Below are 14,022 nucleotides of genomic sequence, written 5' to 3' on the forward strand. Positions count from 1 at the left end.
ATTTTGTGTGTTTCTTTTTCTCCCTTCAGGGAGAGGAATCTCTGACTTTGTTAAAATCTCTGCCTCTTGCCAAGGCTGAGGAAGTTGCAGAGAGATTGACCCTGTGGGGAAGACTGGTGTTACAGAACAAAGCAGATGATCCTGAAGAGGTAACCAAGGCTTTTCACAGCACCAAGGGTGCACACAAGCTGTTCTGAAAAGGGCCAGGTCTGGATATTCCTGTGAGAGCTGACAGACTGTGGTGGCACACGTATTAGAGCTGTAAAATATTTACTGTTTCTATAAAGGATTAATATGTAAAATAACTTTCTGCTCCTTTGCTTTTTCTACTGCTTGTGCCTTAGACTTGGTAATTGGCGCTTAAGAGGCTTGTGGAGCATTGCATTGTACTTTAAGAGCTGAAGCACAAGTCTGTTCTGGCAACATTTTAACCAAAAAAAAATGCAAACCTCTTCCTTTCCTGCAGCAAAACCCACAAATGTTCATGACTAAGACACTGGTGGAAGTCCTCAAATTCCGGTGCAGCATTCAAAAAGGTAAAGCTACATCTTGAACATCTTTTATCTTCCTTGGGTAAATGGGATCAAAATGTAATTGTTTCTCCCCTCCAACAGACAATCCCGTGAAGAAATACGAATGTGAGGAAAACCTAAAGATGTTTGAAACCCTTGCTACCCTGCAGGTGAGTATTTTTATTGTTTTAAATCCTTTTGGATTTACTGTAGTTACTCCAATTGTTCTTATCGCGTGGATCATATTAAAAATTAATTGTATTTACAATGTGTGTGCAAAGGTTTTTATTATTGACTTCAAATTGATTCTAAGGCTAATTTAGCAATTTAGTCTAGTCTGGGGAAGATCCCAATTAGAACTCAGTTGTCTATTTAAACCAAAAATTAGATACTCTCACTAGAACCTCAATTGCTAATACTTCAAAGAGTTCAGGATGGAGTGCTGTAAGAACTTATTAAGCTCTCAGGGCAGCAGAAAAAAAAAAAAACCAACAGCAATTTGAAGGAAGTTACATGGATACAAATATATAATTTGTTGTTGCAGGGGTATTTTGATATCTTTCTCTCAGATGAAGAATACAGGAACCCTTCACTGATATCTGCACTTCTTGAGGATCACATCAGCTCTTATGAACGTGTCAGATCTGCATCCAAGTCTAGAAATGTGCAAGCAGTGGATTGTAATTCAGAAGGTGGCAAGCCCAAAACCCCTCCCACTGAATCCAGGTTGTACAGGCTGGCTTTGCTCCTGCAAGTGTCAGAGCATGAGCTGGGAGAAAAACTGGCCTTGAGAGCCCTGGAGGATGGCAAAGTGGAAGTGGCTGTCAATATATGCAGGTAAAACTGCAGAGCTTTTCAAGATCATCACTTTTAACCGGCTTCTCTGAACTATTTCTGCCACTTTTTTGAATTATGTCGAGCAAAGGAAAGAAGGTTTTGTTTTAGTTAAATGGTTAGGGCAGAATTAAGTAAAGGCACCAGGAACTACTGGCTTTTCTTTTATTTTTAACATCCTTTTCTTTCTTAATAGGGAGTTCTATGAAAATAGCTGGCATGAAAGCACAGGGAAGCTGCTGTTTGCAGTGTGTCAGAGGCTTTGCCAGATGCTGGGAGCTGATGTCCCGATGATCACTCCCCATGGGCTGGATCTCCCAGCAGTGATCCATCAGCTGGCTGGCCAAGCAGCCACACTGTGCAGCCCAGGTAATTCCTCTTTTCACTTGTGTTGGTGTTGGGAGCCCAGCTGTCCAAGCAGTGTTCAATAAACCTGAAAACCAAGTGAATTTCTGGATCTGCACCGATGAAAATAGGTGCTGCAATATTGTTTCCTTTTAATTGGATGGATGATGGATGAACCTTCCATTCCTGTTAATGATCTTAATATTTTTTACAGATTTAGTGTTGGATTGCCTGGAACTGTGTAAATATACTTCACTTGCCAAGGAAATTCATGGACAGTGCCAAATGGACAACTATGAATTTACAGCAGAGGTATTTTTCTGTGCTGTTCACTGTATGTATTCTTTACCCTCTCATTTCTCCAGCACTCTTTAATCCAAAAGCCAACAACAAAAAGAAAATCCACAAATAAAAATTTCCTAGAATTTGTGTGTTCTACAGCTTAAAGAATAAACTGATTTGAGTCCTAAAAGCAGGGCAGCTGTGGGACAGGCGCAAGGAGCATTCTCCACTTACAATAAATCCTGCTGAAAATAGTGATTTTATCAAACAGCTTCTGCCAGGACTGGGATGGCAGAGAGGCAGCGAGGGTTTGGTTTTTAAATGAATGTATTATGTGAAAGCTTTCCCGAGAGATCTGTAAAACTTTAAGATGATCAAGTTTTTGAATAGCAGCTTTGTTTTCTGTTTAGGTCAAGCAGTGCTTTAGGCTACTTGAAATGAATGGGCTCTTCCAGCTGGAGCAGAGTGGCTGGGCTTGTTTATCCACAGAACGTTATTTTTCTAGAGAATGGTCCATTTGCAAAAATGCTTGCTTCTAATATTTGGCCAAGAATATTTATGCAAGCCTCCATCAAATTGAATAAGAGTTCATTTTGGCTTTACACCTAAACAGCTGCAGCACGAAAGACAATTGTGGCCGCCCTAGGTAGGAAATGGATTTATTGCCACTGGCCATTTAACAGAATTACTGCTTTCAAACAGAAAATCATGTTCTATTCCTGTATTCCAAACCAGAAACCTGTTAGTGGCTAGAGTCATTAACTCTGCCTTTTATTGTGCATACTTCTGACAATGTTCTCACTTAGACAACACCTTCTGGAGGAGATAAAGACCCTTATGAGGAGTGGACCTATGACGATTTCTTTAAAGAAGATGGGATAGTCCTTGATCCTCAGACATCTCTTCTGGTTGCATATGAGCTCACTTCTGCTCTTCTGCCTGTTTGTGGTAAGCTCGCTCTCCTCGACGTTGAGACAATATAAAATCTGTGTTTCCTGTTGGTTTTTGTCTAGAAATATAAATAATTCAGCTAGTGTGTGGGAATTACCACCTCAGAAATCTCCGTCAGACAAACTCACAGTAGAAATACCCATCAGGGGCGTATAGGATGGAAAGATGACTTTGGGTTTGGTTCTTATTTTCACACATGAAGAGTTTAATGTTGCCCGTCTCATCCAAGGCATTTACACACAGGTACTGAAAATTGTTGGATTCCTTTGTGAGTCTGAGAGATATTCCCTCCTAGAAAATAAATTCTGAGCAGGCACAGATAAAAATGGCAGCAAATGGCTCCTGGGGGGTTCACGTGTCTCTACTTTATGTCCTGTCCTGGGGTGTTTTTAGGGTTCTCCCAGACTTGCTGGTGTTGCTGAGTTCCTGGCACGCTGCTGCTGAGCGTTTTCTGTCTTTCAGAGGACAAGCTGTACCCCCTGGAGTCTCAAAGCCTGGCACACAGAACGTTCGTGGAAGGTATCACACGCTGCTTGGGTGGGAAAGGACCTTAAAAATCACCCGGCTCCAGGGGCGTGAGGGCAGAACCAGCACAGTGAAAGTCTGAACAGACCCAAACATGAGGTTTAAATTCACCCTGCACAAACATGACTGGCTCAGAGGGGGCTTTCACAGGTGCCTAAATGTTCCACTTAAAGCCTGGTATTAGGGATTGGTGTGTTTCAGCACAGAAAGCACCAGTAACTCCCATTATTGCACCATGGCGTTTTTGAGTATCTCAAGACCTGTCCTTCAGGGCAGAACTTCTGCCACTGTGAGTGAAGATCACCAAGTCCTGTCCAAGAAGACAACTTCTGGTCAAAAACTTGTCCGTTTTGGACTAAAATGACTGGATTAAATTAAAAGCCCTGAGAATTTTAGGTTTTAAAGGGAACCAAGGCAAATCCTGAGTCACAACCTTAATGAAGAAAAAGAAAAACTGCTCTGATATTAACTCCAAGAACACAACGCTTCATATAATTACTTTCTGGGGGTTTTTTTGAAACATTTCACAGGACACAACTTCCTGCTGCCCGTTGGGTGTCCCTTCTCTGCAGCAGTGCAGAACCTGCTGGACTGCAGCCAGTTCCAGCTGGCCCTGCAGCTCACGGTCTGCGCCTTCGGCTCCTGCCTCCTGCACGGCATTTCAAACACCATGGATCTGGCCCCGAGCGAAAAGGTGACTTTTAGCAAGTTCAAAGTGCTTCTCTAAGGATTTGGGAGGCAGGGGAAAGGCTCTGGCCACGACTTTTTGTTAGCACCACTCCCTCAGGTGTTGATCAGTTTGTGAAAGGAGCTGGTGGTTTCTCCCCCTGTTTTTCATGGTTCTTTCTCTGCAAAGTGTGTTCAGGACTGAGCTTTTATTCCTGGCCTTCCTGCAGAGACTAGAATGAGTGTTAATAATGGTTTACTCTGGTCTTTCATGTTGTCTTACCATTGTTTAGTATGGGAAAATTCACAAATAGAATATTCAAGAAACATTCCTCAATTCAAAAGCACTTAGAAAACAGAAATCCTTTTCCCAGCTAGAAGAAATCCTTCTAAGGCCTTAAATAAATCTGAAAATGCAATTACTATAGCACCTCCTACTATGCTGTAAATGACAAGAAGTTGAAGATGTAGAATTTATTTTTAATTAGGTGCTGTTTTCTTCACAACAGCCATGTGACAGCAGTCTGCTACTCACAGAAACCAGAAGCTTCCTGACAGCCATGAAAGAGAGGAGCAGTTCAGTCATCAGGACCTCTGTCCTGAACTTACTGCACAAGGTAAGAATCCCCTGCAAAGGGTGAGGGAGACACTTCCCTTCTGCTCTACCTGGCAGCCACATGGAATTGTTTCAGTTGGAAAACACCCTCGAGGTCATGGAGCAAACCCTTAAACTAAAGCCAAGTCCACCACTAAAGCATGTCCTGAGCTCCACATCTTTAAACACCTTTAGCAGTGGTGTCTCCACCATCTCCCTGAACAGCCTTTTCCAAAGAGTCTTCGAGCCCCTTGTGGGCTCTTTGTTCCTGCTCAATTTGCTCTGCTTGGAAGGTTCTGGGCAGTGGGATCCTCACTTTTGGGGGTCCCAAATGTAATGGCCTTTAGGATTTGTAGGTATTCTCTGTCTCCTTTCAAATCCTGCATTTGTTTTACATTGGTAGTTTTCCTAGGTGGGGGAGTTTTAAAAAAGCTCTGGGCAAAACCTGCAATTTATCATCTCCTAAGGCAGCTTAGACTAAGGGAAGTCACTTTCAGCCTGCCTTCAGGATATTCGGATTTTAAATTTTAAATCCTGAAATGCATTTGTGTTCTTTTTCCTCCCTACCTTAAAGGCCCTATACATTTCTGACTTATGGAGTGTTTTTCCTGGGTTGCACTTGATACAAAGAGACCTATTGAAGAAATTCAATGAATTCCTAAAGTTGATAATTTTTTTTTCCTCCCAAACCACAGGTGTTCAACTCTCGTGTCATTGATCAGAACCTGGCCCTGGGCTATTGCACTGTTTTGCCCAAGGAAGAGATGTTCAATAAGCTGTGGGAGATCATAAACAATTCCTGGCAGAATTACAGAAAAGTTTTGGTAAATTCCCGAGGCCTTGAGTTTCTTTAGCAAACAGAGAATTTTAGAAGAGATCCTTCATTTAGGGCCTGAGGAGAGGAGCTGCCTCTGTACCACAGTGGGAAGTTGCAGTCAGTATTAATGTGATTTTCAACCTCACCATGACTTATTCCAAAGCTTGAAATAATTTATTCCGGGTCCCATCATGATTTAGAGCTACGTTATATTTGGGCTAAGTTGTTCTCTGGCAGCAGTTCTCACAAATGGAATGAGTGAATACATCTATCAAAATATAAAGGGAGATGGGAAGTAAAGAAATGGGGAGAGAGAGTAATGTAAATTCTGAGAAAATGCCTAAAAAGTACCTTTTGCATTGCTTTCTACAATGCTAGGAAAACGTTTCAGAGAAAGTAAATTTTAAATAAGCAGCTTTGAACTGCCAGCTCAGGAGGTGAAGTAGTCCTGACACCTCTGAGGTTTGTTTTCATTGTGATCATTTATGAATTGTTTGAAGTTCCTCTAAGGATTTAGACCTCAGGATTCCCAATTTTCAGATTATTTGTTAGATTTGTGTTCACTTCCCTTCTCCTCCCCTCTAGGCAGTAGCTCTGGTGGGAGCAGAGCTTGCTGGCCAATACGGTGAGGCAGAAGAAAAGAGAAAATTCCAGGAATTGGTTATTGATGCAGAATGGGGCATCCAGCTTGCTAAATTTGGTGTAAGTTTTTATTTCTTTACTTATTTTAGGGTTTTATTAACTAATCAGTTAATAATGCCAATATAGTCTGAGATGTGTCTGAGTTTTTAGACAGATTTCCCATTCAGATGTAAGCAAAGTCGGGGTTTTGTTTTTGATTTTTCATTCTGCTTGGCTGCATAAATGAACGTCAGAATTGGAAATCCAACAACTGAGGAGGCTGCAAAATTTAACTTCTTAGGTATTATTTGGCACAGGGGATAATCAGCAAATCCACTGCTTTTTCCTGCTCTGGAAGTGTCTGGATTGAAGCTAAAAGAAGTCAAAGCTTCACTGTATAAGGAATTAGCCTTGATATTGTCTAAAAGACTCTCTTGAGAAGATGAATGTGTTTTTATCTGCAGATTTCTTTTGAGACTGTGTTTAGACAGCCCCCAGTAAGGAAGAAAGAACTCATAAGAGTGCTGGTACAAAACCCAGAAGTAGACACAGATCTCATCTTGAATTACTGCAGGTACTGATTCCATTAAATCTATTGCTCTAAAAACAGCCATGGCCACTGAAATCTATTTTGCTTTAAATAAATCCCAATTAATATAAAACGCACACTGTTCTTTAAAAAAAAAAAAAGGCAATTCAAAATAGATCCTGCCCCTTGCATTAATTTATTCATAAAGAAAGAAACTCTTTGATGACACTAAATCTCACAGAAAATCACATTCTGTTCTTTCCTAGCACTTTCATGCTGGACAGCGATGCTGCACTGCAGCTTTGCATTGAAACCCTTCTGCTCCAGAATTCAAACACGAATGATGTTGAGGATGACTCTGCAGAAAGCAGTGAGAGGCAGCCTCATTCCACGTTACTGGCTAAAGCACTAAAAATAATCCCTCTGCTGAGCAGCACCAAAGACCTGGTCATGAGCCTCAGTGGAATATTGTGCAAGGTAAAAAAAAAAATATTAAATAAAGACCAAACAGAAAAAAACCCCAACACAGCCACATCCCTGGAATCTACATCTAATAGTTGCTGCGTGGCACTTGAATGACAGATTAATAATGCCACAGAAACTGAAAAGGTGGTGGTTTTTCCCAAGTTTTCTTAAAGCTTGTAAATGTTAAGTTTCAGTTTTCTGCTTCTCTACAGAAGAAATTACAGCCACACATCTCATTTTCTTAAAAGAGAGGCTGGAATCTTTTATCCCCACTTCTCCTAAAAACTGACCAGCCAAACAAACCCAAAAAACTCATTTCTAAATACACTGGAAAAGTTCTACATTAAAAACAGGTGGGGGCTAAAAATGATAGATTGGGGTGGTTTTGTTTGGTTGGGTTTTGATTTTGTTATTTTGGAGGGTTGGGGTTTTTATGGGGTGAGGTTTCTTTTGGTTTGGGTGTTTGTTTTATTTTGTTTTCAGCGCTTATTGTTAGGTCTTTCTGCAAAATCCTGATGCTTTTTTTTTTTAGGATTTTAAAAAGTGCTTTAGAGAATTATGTCATGATACTTTTATCGACATAAGACCGAAGAAACAGTAATTGATACTAAAATTAGGGAAAAAGAATCAAGACACTTGTATTTTTTATATGACAAATGATGTAAGCTCTTATAAAACAGATGATTATTTTGAACAGCTGGATCCTTATGACTATGAAACTCTGGAAATTGTCCTGAGAGTGATCCAAAGTGCTGATGAGAAGAACACCAGCATCCAGCTGAGCCAGGTGTGTCCAGATGTGTGACCTTGCTAATGGCACCTCAATTCCTCTCTGTTTATTGATGGAGCTATTGAAATGAAATTAATTATTCCACCTACGCATCTTCCCCTCAGAAAACAGCCTTAAAAAAGTGATTTCTGGTAATTTCTCAGCCATTTAGCTTTTCTTATTCCTTTTATTTTTTTTTTCTCCTAGGCTCTGAGCCTCCTCAAGCATCTGCAATCTTACACAAGGATTTCTCCACCGGTGGACCTGGAGCACCAGTATGTTTTGGAGCAGATGATTCCCCTGTCTCCAGCTGCTCACACCAGGCTGCCCTTTCACCTGCTCTTCTTCAGGACTGCCCTGTGTTTCTGGAACATTATATGTAAGATCAGGATCTCAAATTCCCTTTCCTCTGCTGTCCCTGAAATTCAGAGTGCCACAGTTTATGTTGCATATTAACTGCAGTTCTTCGTTAATGCAGTTGTCATCCCAACTGCTTCTGAAAGCACTTCTTGTGCTCCCAAACTGCTGCCCAGAGGAGCTAAAATGATAAATGCAGTGCAGGCTTTGTCCTCAAATTCTTTCCTAGGACCTCTAAAATCTATCCACATATCCCACTTCCCAGCCCAGTGGGGATCATTAGGATCAGATCCTTTCTCTCCCAGTGGAGATCCCCGCCCACCAATAAACTGCAAGTTCTTAATTTCACAGAGGAAGCTGCCAGTGGATTGTGAGACTCTCACAGGCCACTTTTCCTTTTCAGCTGCAGAGCTCAGTGAGGAAACCTTCCCAACCCTTCTGCTGATTTCCAAACTAATGAAGGTAAAGTGACAGCTCAAAGGGATTGATTGAAATGTTATTCGCCTGCACCCCAAAAAAAGAAGTTTCCCTCTTTCTTTTGCATGATGTTGGCCTCACTGCAGAAGCTCTGACAGCTCTCCATCTACTTTAAACATTTTTTTCCAGGTTTCCCTGGACACCTTCCACATGTCTGCAGTTCGACACGTCTTTGAAAAAAAACTCAAACCAAAAATATTCGAAATGAGAAGCAGTGGCTGCACCTCCATTGTTAACAGGGAAACCATCAAAACTGTGCAGGCCCTCCAGTCCTATTTGCTGTCCATCGTCAATCCAGAGTGGGCTGTGGCCATGGCTCACAAGATTGCCCAGGAATTCCCCACAGGCGAGTTGTAAATGGGATGGGGAAGGAATGGGGGCAGAACAGACTTGGGACAAGCAAACATTTGTTCACTGGTCCCAAATAACACCCAGCAAAGCTGGAGGGTGAAAATTAATTTGTCTCCTGCATCCAGTTTGGAACAGCAAGTTCAAAAAAACCCATCCATTTGATATCACAGCATCACCATCAAATCCTTTTTTTCCCTTCTTTTTGTAGACCCATAGAAAGGCTTTAAGATCTTTCCAGCCCAAACCTGGACACCTTCCACTAGACCACCTTGCTCCAAGCCCCATCCAGCCTGGCTCTGCTGTCCTCCTAAAAGTTTCTCCACATTCACATCAACTTCAGACAAGTTTTCCCCCCCAAGAGCCAATATTTCAGCCCGATTTAATCACTTTCTCTGCTATTTGAATCCAAGGAAATAATATTTGTTTGCTCTTTAGGCACAAAAGTTTTCCTAATATTTTAAACAGCTTCTAATTTTTTTTTTAAGTCGTCAAAATAAAATGGATGTAGTATATAGTGTAGGAAGGATTCATGAAAACTTAATAACTTAACTTCTTTCTCTTACTTTTTTTTTTTAAAATCATGAAAAAGGTCCTGACCATGTCCAGGCACTGAAATTCTGTCTCTATCTGGCTGAGAAGTGGCTGAAAAGTACCACAGCTGAGGTAACGAAAACTCCTTGCCAGACTGTTGTGAAATTCTTACAGAAATCACAAAATACTTATGTTTGTATTTTAATTTCTGGTGTTTTGGGCAGTGGTACGTAAACTGTACCATAACCAGCCCTGATGTGGGAAATATTTTTGGGGAAGTGACTCCCAGAAGAACCCCCTCTGTCCTGGAACATTCTGCAAAAAATCAGCCTTGGTGTTCTTGGAGCTGGGACAAAAAATGAGCAGTTTTAGGGAAGAATAATTTGGTTTTTCTCCCCTTGTGTGCATTTTTCTTGCTGCAGGAGAACGAGTTGGAATCTGTTCCCAGCTTTGATCAGTAGCATTATTAATTTTTGCTTACAGTTCCAAGATTCTTTAGCTGTTTTCAGGGGTTTATAGATAAAGAAAACCTGCCTTGACTTGATTCTCAGGCTTGTTTTTACCTGGTTTTCTTTCACAGGGAAAGGTGAACAAGGATCTCAGCTTTGATTATAAATCTCAAACTTCCTGTGGAGTTGTTGAGGCACAAAGAGCCCTAAATAGTTCTCTGTGCTTGGTCACACGACCAGAGAGAATGAGGCCAAAATTAAACCGAAATTTGAGCAGCCCCTAGTTTTAATATTAATCTTGTTTTTTCCTCTACATTTTACCTCAAAATGTCTTAATTTTACCTACTTGTACATATTTTATTTGGCTCTTTCGCAACGTAGCTTCGCAATTTTTTTCACAAAACCTTTCTTAGCTAGAGCAATGTGGTTAATCCTCTCTGTCTGCAGAAAAAATACCTGTGGGTGCAGGTGTGGGGACACCTCTGAAGAACAGATCCTGCTGTGCAGTCTGTAAAAAGATGATTTTTCTTGTGCTTTTGATTAAAAGAGGCTTTTTTAATGTAAAACTGTGGTGTTTTGCTAAAGGATGAGCCACGTGAGAAAGCAGAAGTCCTCCAGAGGAACTTACACTTGCAGTATAAGAGAGCAGCGACAGAAAACGTCCTGATAACAAATAACTTGAACACTGGGGAGCATCTGAAGTGCATTGGGAAACCAGCAAATCTGATTGTTCTGCTGTATGAACACCACAGCATAGACCAGAGATTCCAAAATCCAGCTGGCAGGGATTATCCAGGTGAGTTTCCATCATCCAGGCTCAAAGGAGCAGAGAGAAACTCTTTAAAAAAAAATAAAAAACCCAAGCAAGGTAATGCTGGTTTGGAAGAATAACACTGTCTGCATTTTCCTGCAGATATCCATGTGGCAGCCAAGGAAATTGCTGAGATTAACAACTTGGATATGAACAAGATTTGTGACAAACTGCTGGCCAAATGGCTGTGTCCAAGCACACCGCCCCCAGGGGTAAGGCATCACTTCGAGGCTTGAAGGAAAATGACCATTTACATAAAATATGGGCTTTTTTCCCTCCACTTGTTCAAAAAACCTGAGGTTATTCTGTACAAATTGCCTGTAGTACTCATGAATCTGTTTAAAATTTCAATGCCTTCCTAAAACAGCGCACCAGTGCCCGTGGTGAGAAGGGTTTGAAATGCTTTTCCTTTAGTGCAGCCAGCCTGAAGGAGTGAAGCAGCTGTAAATATACAGCAGCCTCATCAAACACTGCTTTAAGCAGGGATGTGACCCAGCTATTTATCCAAACAGTCTGCAAAACTCATCTAAATTTTCATTTCTTTTTAAAGAAAACCCAAGAAATCTTTGGAGATGTGCAAGAGGATGAAGAACTCCGAAGGTGTGTGTGTGTTGTCTTACCTGTAAGATGGTGAATTATTTTTTACTTGCCAGTTAAAAATGGCTTTTTGCAGAAGCCTAACAGTGAGTGTGTGATTCAGAGCTCACTGTTCTTATTTTTACTTTCTGCTGACATCACTTTTGAATCATCCAATATTTATTTATACCTCAAAATGCCGTTGACAATAACTCCCATCTGTAAGTGCTTTTTGGAGGTTTTTCCCCTCCTTTTTCATATCCTTGGAATATCTTATCCTTGCTCTCTTTTTGACATATTTGCATTTAAATGACAGTTGATGTATTTCGGTAGCTGTACCTGCATTAAAAACCCGTTTTTGCAGGGTTATTTACCTACTTCAGTCTCGCCCAATGGATTACAGTTCAAGAATGCTTTTTGCAATTACAACGTCTGACACATCTGTGAGTTGCTAAATTCTTGTTTTAGCTTTTTGCCTCTCATTAAAATCAAATGTCACCTGCTTAACTGCAAGCGCTTCAACTTTTGGCCTTGGCATCTGTGTTTTGGACGGTTTGTGATTTGTGTGAGCTCTGTGTTTTCCCCCCTTCACCAACTTTTGGCTTAAAACTCTGATTTTCATTGAATTTTGCTATTAACTCTCAAGAGCAGCCCTTGAACTCTGGGTTTTCTAAACTTCTTGCTGATATTATCTGAAACAACTTCATGAAGCATTTCCTGGAGCGTGCCTTAAGCTGGTGTAAGACATTGGGTGGTGAAATTGTTTCAGCAGAACCTTTAACCTCCAGTTTTCCCACACTTAATTACACTTCTGATACTACATATCACCAATATTTTTTTTCTTGCCTGCATTAACAGTCCAAAAATCTATAAAACTAGAGGGTTTTGTACACCTAGGATGATCTTTTCTGGTTGTTCAGCCAATTGTTGTGACTTTGGGACTGTGTTTTCCCCCCCTCAGCCCTTTGGTGACACGCAGCTGACGTTTGCTCACAGGACCAGAGCGTTCAGGTGTTTGCTCTACCTGGCAGATTCCAGCACTGTGGAATCACTCTTCAAGAAACCCATGGAGAAAGTCAAGTAAGAGGAATTCTTCACATATTAGAGCACCAGAAGGGCACTTCTCAGTGTTATCCTGAGCTTGGATACGTGGATTAAAATATGAACATCACTTAACTCCTGCTTTTGGGGGGGGTTTATTTTCACAGGTATTTTCTGAAGTGCTGCATTTATCTGGCAGAGTTTGAGATCTTGAATATTCCATACACTTATGAATCATTCCACAAGAGCCCTAAGGAAGGCATGATTAAAGGGCTATGGAAGAACCACAGTCACGAACCCCGGGTAGGATTTTTAAAATCCTTTTGTAAATTTTGTTACACACCGTGTGCGTTTACACCCCTCTGCAAAGCTTTTCTAAACGTTTTTCTTCAATGTCGTCTGGAAATGACAGATAAAAGCTTCACCCTTCCTACAATTTGAAAATAAATTATACCAAATTTAGATGGTTTAGGTTTCATTCCTCCCATGTGGACAATAATTTTGGAGGTGGCTTGGAAAGGTTTGAGGGCGATGAGTTTCTGTTAAAACACAGCGTGTCCTTGCTCCCCTGCAGGCTGTGAGACTGGTGACAGAGCTGAGTTTGGAATACAAAGTCTACGATCCCCAGCTCTGGAATGGCCTCCTACAGAAACTCCTGGGCTTCAATTTGGTAAGGAATTTTTAAAGATAAAGTCCTGCAGCAAGGGGAGGAAAAGGCTGGGTTGATCCAGTGATTTGTCAAGAATGGGATAGATACAGAAGCTATAAACCGTTCTTACTGTGAGCTACTGAGCCGGTCAAGATTTGAGGAATTTGAATTTTGATCTTAAATTGTTACACCTCCATTTTTAAAAAAACCCTTCAGAATAAATCCTATGGTAATAAATTGAAAAAAATTTCTTCATGTTATTATCAATTTATAACAGGCACATTCTTGTGTGCAAATATACACAAACTGTGCACAGATGTACTTCCACGTGCGTGCATATAAACATGACCCCTAAAATGTATTTATGGGGATGGAAATCCTGATTGTTGCCATTCAGAACCCTGAGTGCCCGTGACTGTCAAACTTTACAGAAAGCTGCTGCAGCCTAAGGAGGTAACAGATGCACCTGGCAGTGTGATGGATAATTTAATTTACTTAACCACAGAGCAAGTTTCCATAGGTGTCAAAAGAGCCCAGTTACCCTGAGAAACTCCAAGTTTGCATCCTGCACACAAAGCAAGCTAAATGCAGTTCTGTAAATTATTGCCAAATCTTCAGAAACACCAAAGGACTTGAATTTTTTTCCCCAGATTCAGTATCTAAGAAGAGTTTTGGTTGCAATTACTGGGATTCCTTCATTATGGGAGGTAAGCAAATATTGTCTGGCTCCTCGTATTTTTCCTCACTTCACAAGAAATTGGAGTATTTGTCAGCCATGAAAAAGATTCTTTTTGAATTATTTCTATAGCAGTGCAATATATCAGTTAACATTGGTCAGAATGTGCCTAAATCTTAGACTCTGAGCTAAG

General features: G+C 40.8%; 1 protein-coding gene across 5 annotated transcripts in view; it reads left to right on the forward strand.

The window, feature by feature from the left end:
- The window catches only part of KNTC1 (kinetochore associated 1), a 31,533-nt gene that overhangs the window by 12,944 nt on the left and 4,567 nt on the right, over nt 1-14,022 (forward strand). For all 5 annotated transcript variants that reach the window (XM_040080628.2, XM_040080632.1, XM_040080630.2 and 2 more), the window contains 27 exons: nt 30-149; nt 467-536; nt 615-682; nt 1,057-1,349; nt 1,543-1,715; nt 1,906-2,003; nt 2,780-2,921; nt 3,387-3,443; nt 3,980-4,143; nt 4,625-4,732; nt 5,406-5,534; nt 6,113-6,229; nt 6,613-6,722; nt 6,944-7,154; nt 7,840-7,929; nt 8,119-8,290; nt 8,672-8,730; nt 8,875-9,091; nt 9,686-9,759; nt 10,662-10,872; nt 10,990-11,099; nt 11,438-11,487; nt 11,828-11,906; nt 12,425-12,543; nt 12,672-12,807; nt 13,079-13,174; nt 13,804-13,860. In XM_040080628.2, the coding sequence (XP_039936562.1) occupies nt 30-149; nt 467-536; nt 615-682; nt 1,057-1,349; nt 1,543-1,715; nt 1,906-2,003; nt 2,780-2,921; nt 3,387-3,443; nt 3,980-4,143; nt 4,625-4,732; nt 5,406-5,534; nt 6,113-6,229; nt 6,613-6,722; nt 6,944-7,154; nt 7,840-7,929; nt 8,119-8,290; nt 8,672-8,730; nt 8,875-9,091; nt 9,686-9,759; nt 10,662-10,872; nt 10,990-11,099; nt 11,438-11,487; nt 11,828-11,906; nt 12,425-12,543; nt 12,672-12,807; nt 13,079-13,174; nt 13,804-13,860 (3,330 nt within the window). The remainder of the gene's footprint in view (nt 1-29; nt 150-466; nt 537-614; nt 683-1,056; nt 1,350-1,542; nt 1,716-1,905; nt 2,004-2,779; nt 2,922-3,386; nt 3,444-3,979; nt 4,144-4,624; nt 4,733-5,405; nt 5,535-6,112; nt 6,230-6,612; nt 6,723-6,943; nt 7,155-7,839; nt 7,930-8,118; nt 8,291-8,671; nt 8,731-8,874; nt 9,092-9,685; nt 9,760-10,661; nt 10,873-10,989; nt 11,100-11,437; nt 11,488-11,827; nt 11,907-12,424; nt 12,544-12,671; nt 12,808-13,078; nt 13,175-13,803; nt 13,861-14,022) is intronic.

Source organism: Hirundo rustica, chromosome 17 (assembly GCF_015227805.2).
Source record: "Hirundo rustica isolate bHirRus1 chromosome 17, bHirRus1.pri.v3, whole genome shotgun sequence".
NCBI classification, from domain to species: Eukaryota; Metazoa; Chordata; class Aves; order Passeriformes; family Hirundinidae; genus Hirundo; species Hirundo rustica.